This window comes from Neopsephotus bourkii, unplaced genomic scaffold (assembly GCF_033783945.1).
Source record: "Neopsephotus bourkii isolate Nb327-2 ecotype Australia unplaced genomic scaffold, CSIRO-AGI_Nbou_v1 NB_335, whole genome shotgun sequence".
NCBI classification, from domain to species: domain Eukaryota; kingdom Metazoa; phylum Chordata; class Aves; order Psittaciformes; family Psittacidae; genus Neopsephotus; species Neopsephotus bourkii.
The window spans coordinates 1,304,768-1,318,731 of NW_026900841.1; the positions used below are offsets into that span (position 1 = coordinate 1,304,768).

Below are 13,964 nucleotides of genomic sequence, written 5' to 3' on the forward strand. Positions count from 1 at the left end.
GCTGAGACCAACAGGAAAACCTTGATAATAACAAAATGTTTTGTATTTGCTTTTCTTTCTTATTATCTCCAGCTTCATATTTTGACCATGCCTGGGCAAGGCATTTGCAATTCTTTATCTTTTCCTTTTACAAAATATCAAATGAGGATAAAGGATTTGGGAACATCAGGTTTCATGAACACAAGAATAATATACATTTTCTATTTTTGCAGGTACCCTTCTCCTAAGGAAAGCATACATTTAAAATATTAGGCCATACACTTTACAAATTCTACCCGCAATCAAAAGTGGCATTTTGACAGCAATTACAATACATGATAAACATCAAACAAGCTTTGAGTGGAGAACTGTAACCTCTGGTTGTGAAGCATGGGAAGGAGGAGGACAAGACTTAAAGTAACAAAAAGCAAGGTGAAGCCTTTACTTGTCATTCAGCACAAGTTAATGGGTATTATAAAAGGTATCATTAAATTGCAAATAGCCAGTATTTTCACAACACTAATCATCTGATCTGAAATTTAAACAAGGGAAATAGTTCTATCTTCTATCTACAAAATCCATTACATTCTATGCTAAATATACTATTGCACCAATCTGAAACTCTAACGCCACTACTGCTAATGTTTCTGCCGCATCTTAGATAAGTATCTTTAAAATAATACATGGCATTTTCCAATTTTCCAACACTGTACTAACCATTATTAATGCACTGAATACTGTCTGCATCGGCATCATTCTTTTCCCAGGTGAAGACAATGTAACCCATAACAATGTAATATTGACTATGGTCATTGTAGAAGTACCTTTCATGGAAAGCAATGCAAACCCCTTGGGGCTATGTGAAAGATGCAGACAGCAGGTGAGGAGAAAGGGAACAGTAAACAAGCAAGACTAGAAAGATCATTTAGTCATTATAGATCTTCCAGTGATTCTTGTAGGCAGCATAAGATTTACCAGGATATTTAAAAGGACACTGGAGAAATGTGAAATTAATACAGAGGAGGAATGCCTGTGTGATGATCTGAAAAGTGGGAAACATGCATCTTAGTAGAAAAAGAAACATTTCCCAAAGGATCTATTTTCCCTCTCTGCAAAAAGGATTTTCAATTAATACGCATTAAAGCACTAATCTACATCAGCTTTTTGGCATGGAAAAACTGGGAATCTGGGTTTGCAGGAACTCCAGTTTCTAGAGTGATGTAAAGGAACCTAATAATATATGTAGTACATACATATATAGTGTATATAGTAATATATACACACAAGCCAAATTTTGTTTTGTAATTCTTATACATTGGTTCTGGTGAGAAAAAAAATAAATAATTTAAAAAAAACCAACAACCAAACATTTTTTCTCAAGTCAATAGAATGTTTCCTATCTATGCTATGCACTACAAGAAAATTATCATCTAGTGGATATCGATTTCCACCTTCTGTCTGTAAAATAGTCAAACAGACAATCATAATCACTATAAATACGTTTAGTGAAAGTTCAGAATTTCTTTAAATGGGTCATTTTTATTTTATTTTATTCCCTATACAGAGAATTTAATCTAAGTCATTCTGCTCTGAAAAATCTTGATTTATGCATTTAATAACCTCTTGGACTTCCAAGGAAAGCCAGCTTCAGGACTGAAAAGCAGCTATGTCAAACTGAAAATGATAACCCAAGCTCTGTGTGCATTAACTGTTCGCCATGAGATTGCATTCTATAGCATCTCATAAGGTATGTGCTCCAATTTGAAGCTCTTCTAAAAAAAAACAAAAAACAACTTCTATCCCCTCTCCGAATTTTTAGCTGCTTACAGCTAACAGGGTGCTAGAAGTAACCCTTTCTTCAGCAGAGATCTGTTTTCTGGAAACACATGGGAACCTCAGTACCTCCAATTCTGTTACAACTCTGTCAAATTTGTCTGCAATTGGGAAGTATGTTAAAAAAAAACCAAACACATCAATAGACAACATGCTGCCAGAAAAAAAGCCTACCTTTAGTCAACCAGGCTACAATACAGCCTTTAGCATTAACAGGAGAAACAAGTGTCCCTTTCAATCACTTTAAAAAGATTAATTTTAAGTACTGGCATTTAGATAGGACAAATCTTTGCGAATTGAAATAACTAAATTTTAAACGTCCTTTCCCTCCCACCCTAGACATGCTTAAACATGTAGAAACAACAACTCACCATTTACACAAAAAGATTTTTAAGCAAATGAAAAGTTCATGTTTTTTCAAGAAGGCTGTCCTGGGTTCAGCAGTAGCAGTCATTTTTCTCCTTCTCAGTGGCTGGTGCAGTGCTGTGATTTTGACTTTCAGCCTGGGAACAGCGCTGGCAACACCGATGTCTTTATTTATTGCTCAGTAATGTTTACTCTGACCAAGGACTTTGTGAGCCTCATGCTCTGACAGGGAGGAGGGGAAGCCAGGAGGAAGCAGAGACAGGACACCTGACCCAAACCAACCAAAGAGGTATTCCATACCACAGCACGTCATGCCCAGTATATAAACTGGGGACAGTTATCCAGAAGGGCTAGATCACTGCTCAGTCGGGCTGGGTATTGGTCAGCGGATGGTGAGCAGTTGTATTCACTTCCTTGTTATTTCCCTTTTCATTATTATTATTGGTGGTAGCAGCAGTGGTTTGTGTTATACCTTAGTTTCTGGACTGCTCTTATCTCAACCTGTGGGAGTTACATCCTTTTGATTCTCCTCCCCATCCCTCTGGGCGTGGAGTGGGGGAAGGAGGGGGGAATGAGACAGAGACTGAGTGGTCTGATTTACAGCTGGGCTTAAACCACTACAAAGGTGTTCAAATTCTTTTAGTTTTTTACATGCTTTTATATTCTTACATATTTAAAATTAGCATTTCTGTTCATTCTAAAGTACAATCCCAGGCCCTCACTTGATTTAAAGCATTATCTTATCTTTACATGCAGGTCAACTTCATATTGCCAGTATATGAAATTAAATACCTATTTTGGTGGTAGTGGTGGTGGGGGGTGTCGGGTCAGCTTAGTTGCTGTTTCTCCAAGCAAGTTCTAAAGTAGTTTCAAATAAGTTGAAAGACATTCAATTTATTTTCATTCCAGTAAATTGCTTTCTCAAGTGGCATTGTATCCTTAAGGTGTGATATCCAGTTATTAACTGTAGGAAATAGTTAGAATTCCCCAGCACATTATAGTATCTCTTCAGCAGTAACTAGAAGCACTAGATATAAGGATCTAGAATAAAGCTTTCAGTAAGATATAAAAATATCATTCAAGAAGGGTACAGAAAACAAAGCATACATAAAGATGTATAACATTTATCTGTTATTCAAGTGTAAGATAAAGGAAAAATTAAGGTAGAGATGTCCTTTCTTCACTAGCTTATGAGCTTCTACTACTTTGAATTACATATTTTATAGTTTAACATTCACAAGTATTTTGCAACAACATTCCAAAGTAATTTGCAGCTCAAGCCTGACTTCCTACTGCAGGTAAAGGCAAACTTTCAACAGGGCAAACAGGAAGACGAAAGTGATAACTTTAGACTTGCCCCTCTGCAGCCTGTTATGCATGTAAATCTTGTGATGATGTAGCCTGTAAAGGTTACATTTGAATTGTTATTCCACCTGATCTCCTGAAAATCTTGCCAAGTGTGGAAGTGTTTTCCACCTCCTCTAGAATGTTTTGTTTTGCTTTTAAAACCAAAACAATACAGCACACCATTCTTGCACCTTCTGTTCTTCAAACAAGCCTAATAAGCCACTAATATGAGTAGATTTACTATGGACACCTCAGAGCAACAGCAGACAGACACCAGTTGAAAGCTTTCATTCCTGATCGTACCAGTATGATGATGCAGTACAGGAGACAATTACCCAAAGTATTATTCCCTTACGAATATAGGATAGGTATTAGCCAGACAGAAAACCAGATTTGAGCACCTGAGGGTCTAAGCAGAAGCTTGCCCAGCCAGGGCAAAACTCAAAGCAGTGCAGTGGATATTTATTACAGGATTTGTGATCTTTGAGTTGTAATTATTATATGTGTATTATTAATATTTCCCTTTTCACAGACAAGACTTACCTTAACATCCACATCAGCATGTTGTAGTTTGCGCCCTCAGCTCTGATTTTACATACTGTTTCTATGGTGTACTACTCTCATCCCAACATTGACTTTTTTTTAACAAGCGAGTTGATTGTCAAGATCTTAATCTGCATTAGAATTACACTGCCCAAGTTTTTAAGCATTTAAAACGTAACTACATTCAATTATGTTTCTTGGATGCAATGAGAAATTATACTTCCAAAATTAAGTGGAGGAATACAGTTCGCCCTTCAGGGAGATACCTTCAGGAGTAATCTACTAGCAGTCTGAGTACAGTAACAAGAATTAAGCTACTTAAAGTTTGCTCAATTACTAAGGTATTGATTATTTCTTAAATCAATTAAAATATATTCATACATAGACAATGTGTCTGAACTGTCTGAACTTTGCTACTAGCTTTAACATGGGGGAGGGGGGGTTAATATCTTTATGTTTATTTGTCCTCAGCTGCAGCCAGCAAGCCCTGAAATGTCACTGCTTATAGGCTATTTGCACACTCAAGCTAATCTAAATCTAAACTCTTCTGATTTTTGACCCAAGGGAATAAACTGCAATCAAATACAAATTGCAAAAACATTCAGCACTGTAATTCAGTTTCCAGGAACCTGAGTTCATAGTTATCTCTGGTTTCCGTTTTCAGATCTACTAACCAAATCTCACCCTTCTTACATAAAAAATTAATCTGAATCTGAACAGTTCTGCCCAGGTGTTTTACTTTATTTACACTGTCACTAAATTTCATTACCTTTGCCATTTTCACATTCTTCAGAGAGAGTGCCCCCCATGACAGCTGTCAGTAGTTTTTTTCAGAAGTTTACTTAAAGCAGATGCTTCTCAATGACCTGTTGAAAAATAAAACTCATCATGTATGTAACACTAAAATTAATGTACTGTTAATGGCTCCTACCAGCTCACTGCGAAGTCATGCACTTTTAAAATGCTGCTCAGTTTATACTCTCCATATTTCAGGCATTGAGTGTATTCTTTAGGATGCATGTGTGTGGTCACTTGAATATCAATAGGAACCTCCTGGGGAAAAAAAAAAAAGGAAAAACATTATCAGTTCTCAGAAATGCTCCATAAGTTAAAATAAAGTACTACTGTTTATGGTACTATTTTGAAAATACAATTTTGTCTTATTTTTCCAATGTTTCTCCTCTGTTCCATTTTTATAATTTTTTTTTAAATCACTGTTGTCCTGATTTTATTAATTTTGGTACATACTGTTGAAGCTGAGTGCAGGTGTAACTGGGAGACTGGACTCTAGTGAACAGCTAAATACCATGATATTTTGTTAGTTTGTTCTTTTAAAACTATATGCTTACAAATTAACTTCTGGACATTTATATCAATCTAACATTGCCCTAGAAAGAGGTCAAGCATCACTACTAATCCTTACCTGCAGTCAAGACCAACCAAAAAGCCCCCAAAACCCAAAAAACCCCAACACTTCAGCATAACAGCATAACACTTCAGCATAACAGCAATGGGAAAAGAAGCAACTCTATACAGTGGATATGGTGAAGAAAAGTAAAGTATAGCAAAAAAAATTTTGCATTTATAACGAAGTTTGTGTAATAATATGGCTATGACAGAAAATTGGCCTGCTACTTCAATTGTTAATGTCAGATAGGTACCTGCTACTGGAAGAAAAGATTATGTTTAAAAAGGAAGGTTGTTGTTAGTATGAAATCTGCTGTATTAAATTCAGGATAATCTCATTTTTTAAGTAAGTGTTTGGTGGAAGACAGTCAGAATTTAAAGTCAAAATTCAGGTAAATGAATTATTTTTCCCCAAAACAGAAGCATTTTAAGATTGTTTAACAGTAAGTTTAAAACTACCAACTGAAGATACAGTATCTACCCTGCACTGGACCATCTCACTGTTAAACAATAATTCAGGAGGTCTCAGTCTTTGGAATCTGTGACTTCAAGAACAAACAGGAAAGCTAATTCTGTAATTCAAACAAAACGAATCATACAGTAGACACGAATTTAGAAAGAACTCTGAAGATAATTTTAGGTGGAACAGGACATATTAAGAGTATGCTATAGAGACATCTCTCAAGAAGTGACAAATCATCAAGAAAAACACTCTCATCATCAGATAATGGAAGGCAAAATCTGACACTTATTGAAGTGGATTGCACAGCAAAGATTCATGGATAAAGTAATTATAAAGATCCACTCCAGGACTGGATTCCCAAAAAGATCCAAATCCTTCAGATGCATCTACTGAACAGATAAAAGAATACAAAAATACTGAACACCAAGATACCCTTGAAACGTTAGCCCAGTTTTCTTGAGCTCCAGCAGTTAATCTAGAGGGATAAGAACCACAGAATTGCTGGACTGTACCATCTTAGCAGAAGAAAATCTACTTGGCTGGACACAGCAGAAACATTCATGCTATTTATCAAGAACCTTACTGTAATCTTGATACTCAGCATTCATACCATCAGACAAAGGGGGCTGACTTCAAACTGACCTCAACTCAGACTTGATCAGAATTGAGTTTTCAGGCCCCTCAACAAAAAGAAGAGATTTTCTGGAGCCAGGATTGGCTTTGCCAGATAAGGGGCAGAAGGGCAGCACGTGCAGCATGAGAAGGATTCTGAACGGAAGGGAACACACACATCAACTTCCCCAAAGAAGGAACTGGAAAATTATTCAGCATGGGCTCCAGAAACAAACTGGCCCTAAATTAGAGAGAAGATTCTTCATAATGACATTCAAGCCAAAGAAAAATACTTCAGAGCACTTCCAAGTAGCTATTTGGACACCATAATCTGCACTTATAATTTACAATCAGCTTGAAATTACTGCCCAGGATTTTAGGAAGATAAATGGCATACAACAGTATTCAAAATTCGTAACATTACTTCAGAAAGCTCAGCGCCACTGAAGAGTTGGTACTGCATCTTGATACACAACATACCGGGTTTTGACAGTATCTGCATGTGAAGGTATTAATGACATTTAAGCATCAAGTTATTATTAATGGTTAAATATGCACTTTAAAACAACAAATGGATTGTTCAGACCCCCCAAAATCCCCTGTTAGTATGGCAATAAAGCTAAACTGACAGAATTTAATGCATGTATTTTTAGTACTGGACACAGAGTAAGTCTCTGACATATCACACGTCACTGTACAGTCCAAACAGAACCAGATCATGGTCAGAGGTGACAACTATCCAGTCCACTTGGTCTCACCCACACACAGTTAATATTTCCTAAAAAGGATATTATACAAGTATGATCAAGTAGTATTAAGTTGAGGAGACCTGAGTCTGTGCTAGTTTTGTAATCTGCTCCAGGGACATTCACTGAAAAGCTGAAAAAACTCTCTTGTAGTTTCAAGAGTAAATTACAATTGCTTCGTACAATGTAGTAGTTCAGGTGCAAAGACAAGGAGGAGAAAGCTTCCAAGGTACACCAGACAGTGAAGAGAAGATGTATCATAGCATGGGGCTGAACTACAGAGAAAGAAGCTTAAATGGCTGCAAGAAGCCTCATGGAAAAAAATGGGTAAGATAAATGGCATACTACTGTCATCAAAAACTGGGCTTGAATTGGGAATGAAGGTTTTTGTGAGATTACTAGCATGGGCTATTTTCCATTTTTCTATTGGCCTATTTTGTTCTACTACTATTTTGCATGAAGAAGTACACTAAAAGGCAGATCCTTGTAGTCTTCAAAAACTTTTCTTGCAAGTATAATGCTGATAAGCCAAAACACAGATCTACATAGAGTAAATCCTGCAGCTTCTATTTCAATCAGTGTGGTCTAAAATATTTCCTAAGATTAGTCAGCAGACATGGAGATTTATTACTAACTCTAATTAACCAAGCTAAATGGCTTTATTAAAAATAGATCGTCAAAGAATGTAAAGAGGGTAACTGTGCACATTACATTTTAAGGACTACACTAGTCATTACAAAACCACTTACAAAGGCAATACAGTTTCCTGATGACTTAGCTGATCGTTCATGTTTGCCACAATTTCAGGACATCCTGCTGTGAGAAGCTTTAAAGGAAAGACTGAAATTACGTACTCTTTAAAATGCCCATCAACCACTAAGATTAAGAATGGAATAAAATCAATGTATTTTAAGCTGAAAATGTACACACACAGCAGGGATAACCACTAACGTTTTTCTATAATCTGTTTGCACTTAACTTGACGGTAGCCATCCCATTAATTTGTAGGAGTGAGCAGACAGCAAATTTCAGAACTACAGACTAACAAAAGAGTATCCTGTTGTCTCCCATTTCAAAAGTTCTCTACACTGCATGTTCTAGAAAGATACTAGCAATCAGAATCAAAATTTTTAAATTAAGAAAATAATTAAGCTAATCATGTAATGACCAGTGCACATTTGAAAGACCTGGAAGATAAGTTTTCAGTGCACTATGGCTTCAATCACATACAAGACCATTATAAAATCTAGTTTTTCATTTATTTGGTTTACTTGATTATTAAAAAAGTAAGACTGGGTCTGATGGAAGCTGTAAATTTTCACTGCTAAGTTTTGTTCCATTTAAACTATATTTGTTTCATCTTTGAAGCAAAGAGGCTACATACAGAGTTCTGTTTGCAGGAAGCCTTCTCAATATTATTATCCTATGCAAGCATTTTGTAAGCTTTTACAGATATGCAAACCTTGAACTTCAAATTGCTTTAATGATGCTCAGAAATCACATTACCAGAACACGTATCTCAACTTCCATGGAACAGCAGGGACTTAGAATGGTGACTGACATAGGACACTGGTCTCACCTTTCTTCTCTGACAGAATCTGGGCATCATGGAGAACAGAAGATCAAAATCATCCTTTATCATCTTAACTCAGATATTAGCAAGATACCTACATTCTGTACTAAGGTTCTATCTAAACATTTACATCTTGAACTAGGTATTTCACATCAATTAGATGCCTGCCTAAATACAATGTTCTATATTTCCACTTACTAGGAGTATTTCAGGATGCACTGAGAAGCAAAGAAATCAGGAAAAAAAATCAGCCTCAAAAGAAAACACTTAAATTCTTAAGAATCCACTGGAAACCTGTGGAAGATAATTGTTAACAGAATAAAAAATTCTTCTCTCTCAGATAAGAACAGCATTGGAGAGAAAGGTTAACTGTGGGAAAAAAACCCAATCAAAACCAGGAACAGAATTAGAAAATAAAATAGTAAAGTATGAATAAGTAAAGACTCAAGATTACTTTAAACCTACATTGTTATTCCAGGAAGGAATCATAAGATGTCTGTGGCTGAAGTTACATTTTTATAGTAATACATATCAAGTTCTCATTGTGTTTCAGCCATAATATTCCTGCACATTTCTGAATCCAGTTTCAAGAAAAATACAGAAGTTTTCCAAGTTTAGGAGTGATTAAAATGGGTCTGCAGTATTTATTATACAGAGAGTAAAGAGCAAAGAGCAAGGTCAAGTAACAGTGAGTATAGGCCCAGTATGTGCCACAGCCTTTGTGCAAATCTTAAAAGTTTCATGTGCTCTTTGTCATACAAAGTTTAATCTTTGAACAATTACAAATCTGATCAACCAGAATTGTAACATAAAACCCATGCAATCAACATGCTTTTTGTAAACTGTGCCTTATTCACTTTCTCAAACAATACCAATTATTAAATATAACCAGACTTACTCATTTCAGATTGAAATAATTCTAGGACAGCCTAAGCATTCTGAATAGACGTACCTGAAAGTCCTGCATTCTGCAGTAGAAAAAACTCAGACAAAGCCTGATAAAGCTACCAAGGAACTTAAAAGCAATATGAGCTTAAGGTGTTCTCTCACAGTATTTCCAAAATATTATGACTATATTGATTTATCAAAGCTTCATTGGAACTTTGATTTATGTGAGGAACACCTCAGTATGTAGGTTCTGAGCTCCTCAAAACAAACGACCTATGAAATTACAAAGGTCAATATAGATTTTCTCTTTTTTTCCCCAGATACAAATATTTATCACTGTGAAATAAGTGTGGTATCTCTAGCCTAAAAACTTCCTACAATAAAAATGCTAATAAAAAGATAGCTGCCATTCCCCAACGAATGTTGACAATGAAGTGTCATTATTTAATCCTTTTTCTATTATTTTCAACTGCTAAATCTTAAGGGTAACATAGAATCCATTACACAATATGAGATCTTGCATAACAAGGCTTTGTGAAACACAGTTATTACAAACACTGATTGCAAAGCCTGATGCTACTTCAGTATCAGCAAGGGTAATGTGCAAGAAACACATGGACTGAGCACTAAGAAGCAAAAGCAATATATTATGGTTTTGTTCACTCTTGTACCTGCAATGTACTAGACATTTGTACTATGACAAACACAAAAAGCTATTAAGCTCCTCTCTTGCATCAGTATAAAAGAGAAAGTAATGCATTTCCTGCCAGTGAAATTAAACATCGTATTTCTTTATCAGCAAAGGCAAGGAACATTACATTCAAAAATAGCAGCCCAGAAAGAATCTGTGAACCAAAACCATCCATATGTCCTCAAGTCACTGGCAATGGTAAAAGCAAATGGTGCATTGTATCTGCCGCAAATGTCTACTACAAATGAAACTACACTGTCATTGTTATCTAGAGTTCCAGGTGTAACATACAATCAGCAACTCAAAACATTAGCCATAACTCTTAGTAAGTTTACATACAGCATTTCCATAGATCTCAAAAATATAAGCAAACGAGTTTGCATTATTATCTGCATTTCTTCCATAGGCACATGGAAGACATCCCAATGCTAGATCCTTGCTATGGTAATTAAGACAAACCCATCTACAGCCCCAAGTAATGGAAGGATCTGTTACTTACCTAAAAAGCCCTATAACAATCAGGATTGCACAGACTCATAAAAGCATTCCCTACCCTAAGACCTCACAGGTACATATAAAAAACACAGCACAAGAAAAGTGTTTGCCCTGCCCCCCCCCCCCACCCTTTTAATCCCTGCTGCCCCCCGCCCTGCTTTTAATCCCTGGAACCATATCAGGATTTTGTGACTTGCCCCACATCAAGCTGAAATTCTCTAGGAGAGCCTGTAAATGAAACTCGTATTTTCAAACAGTTACTTAATTCTGTCTAACAAGATACAAATCTTGCCTTTATGGAAATTGTTCTGCAATTAAGACCATTTACCCTTAAAGCTCTTAGAAATCTTCCTTTTCTCTTCAGTCCTAAATTTTTGCAGTAAGAATGTCTTTTCCCTTCTGATAGCAGGGCTCTTCCAAATGAGCCTATAGCTTTCATTTTCCTTGAGGAAAACGCAAGAGACTCATTTGTCAAAGCATACAGAAGGCAATGAATAGATAAGTGGAACTGATCAAAATCATCCCACAGCTAAGAAAAATGTAGTATAGTTTAATACACAACAGAAAACACCCAAATCAGTTTATCTAAATCACAGCTTGGCCTTGTCTGTATCATTACTGCACGGAATTCTAAGTTTCTCCTTACTCAGAGGGTAAAAACTGAAGCCAAAAAGTAGTTTCACAATGCAACTGTGACCAGAATCAAGCTTTGTTACTTTATTTCTAAAGAAGAAAGCAAGTTTAACTGAGGCAAAGATCAATGGGCAGTAACTTGGTGATCCAAAGTCCTTCACTGATGGACGATGAGGAGCAATTTCATTTTTTTAAATATTTTTTTTAATTGATGAATACCCTCAGTAATTCCAATTCGAAAATTATCAAGGTCATTCTAAGACATGCACAAGGGGCACAACCATAGTCACACATGCCGGTGTATCCATACATTCCATTTAAAAAGCAAACACTAGATGTCTGGTTCAGAAACAAAAATAGTCATAAAAATTAAATCCTTAAGGCATAGCCAGTCTATGCCCAAGAACATGGCCTGACTTGTATCACTAAATATTTTCAAGGAAATATCTATTCTAGCCAAAAAAAAAAAAAAAAAATCAGGATTATCTCTGCTTTTCTGTACTTGGAAAAGTACTTCACTAATCACTGATAGTCCCACTTACATACCATTGAAATTATATTTTTACTTGAAGTTAAAGAGATAGGGGGAAGAAAAATAATTTTAATAATTGCTTGCTTGGTTTTCCTGAAGAAAAAAAATATTTACTTACATTATGGGGGATACATTTTGTAATTTTTTATTTTAATTAAATACATTTCAATAAATTGAAATTTCCATATTTTAGTTCTTAAATATCGAAGTAGTTCCATGAAAATCAGTAGTGTTACTCAGATACTCCTTCTTAAGTGCAATTTTCATAATAGGACTTTAGTTTTACACTAAAAGTAAAGTTTCTCAGTTTTTGGTTAAACTATCACAGCTTTCAAAACTACCTAAGGATTACTGAGTACCCACATTTTCTAATAGCAGAAATAAACAAAAGCATTTTTAAAATACAAAAAAAAAAAAAAAACATTTATAAGAATGGAAACAGTCTCAGCTGTAACTGCTCCCAATGAATGAACCTTAATCATCAGACTACCAAAAATAAGGTATGTCAAATAAGCTAAAATATTTTCAAAACCAACCTACAGTATGAGATTTTCAAACCATCATTTTACTTTTCCTCACCTTTATGTTTTTTTAAACAATCAGACAATTCCTGAGGAAAGATGTGGAAATGACCACTACTATAATGACATAACACAATACTAAAAAATTATTTTAAGGTTGAAAGTTAAGAAAGATTCAAATATGTGCCTGTTTCCTTCTTTCCCATGATGGAAATCCTAATACTATGTTCTCCAAGTATCTTCAGTTTTGGCGCAGTAGAAAGAGGTTCAAGAGGAACTAAATGCTAAGCAAGGAACTCTTGAATTAATATGAAGTGCTTTGCTGCAAGAGTGACAAAAAAAAGTAATATAAAATACAGTAGCAAAGAATTATTTTAACTTCTTCTGTTTTCCATAATTGAAGGAATAAGATGTCCTTTTTTAGGGAAGTATGAAATAAACTAAGATATTTAGTGCACCCTCTAAACAGAACACCGTCAACAAAATATTCAGTAGCCAGTGTTGTACTACTGTTTATATTGAAACAACTCAATTGCAAAATATTCCAGTGTCTGTAGTAACTCTATTACCATATATTTTGACATTATTTTATTATTTTAATCATGACCACAATTATTTTATAAACATTTGAAATGTGAGGAAAGCAAGTTGAAAGCAACAGCAGGAGAGCATAGTAAAACTTTTATCGCGTACTACATCTTGCTTGGCTTGCTAATAAAGAACAAAAATCACCTACAAAGGTTGTGGCCACAAATTCTTCTTATTCAATTATTCAGTTTATAACTCTGTTGTTTTTCCTTTTTTAAATAAGCATGAAGATATGCAATAGGGAGTAAAGTCAGATAAATTACAAAAGCAATGGTGAAACTGTTCTGTCTTCATGTTCAGGACTAGTGTATTCATGCATCTCTTCAGACTGTTTATGAACTGGTGCTAACAGTAAATTTAATTTTGAAACTGCTCCTGACAACGCCAGTTTTAAGGATCTAACAAATCAAGTCTTCCTACAGCAGTTGCCTATGCAATAAAAAAACTATAAAGTGCTACTGCTACACATATATCACTATTCCAGACACTTGATATCTTTTTGACTAGAGCTTTTATCAGCACTCAATTATAAATTTACAAAAATTATTTTCCACTATAAAAAGGATAAACTTAAAGATCAAAAGCTGCTGCACTTCACTAGTGTTTTCTTTCTTTTACTGTGGCTTTTAAAGCTGTATTTTTCAATGATTAATAATATGAGAGATTTGAAGAATAAGAGGGAACTATCAGTTATAAAAAGACCCATTCCTCAAAAGCAACAACTTCCTCCCAGTTCCAGCACTACAG

General features: G+C 35.3%; 1 protein-coding gene across 1 annotated transcript in view; it reads right to left on the minus strand.

The window, feature by feature from the left end:
* The window catches only part of SPAG16 (sperm associated antigen 16), a 422,997-nt gene that overhangs the window by 355,634 nt on the left and 53,399 nt on the right, over positions 1 to 13,964 (minus strand). The window contains 1 exon segment of the mRNA XM_061348067.1: positions 5,000 to 5,121. Coding sequence (XP_061204051.1) covers positions 5,000 to 5,121 — 122 coding nt within the window.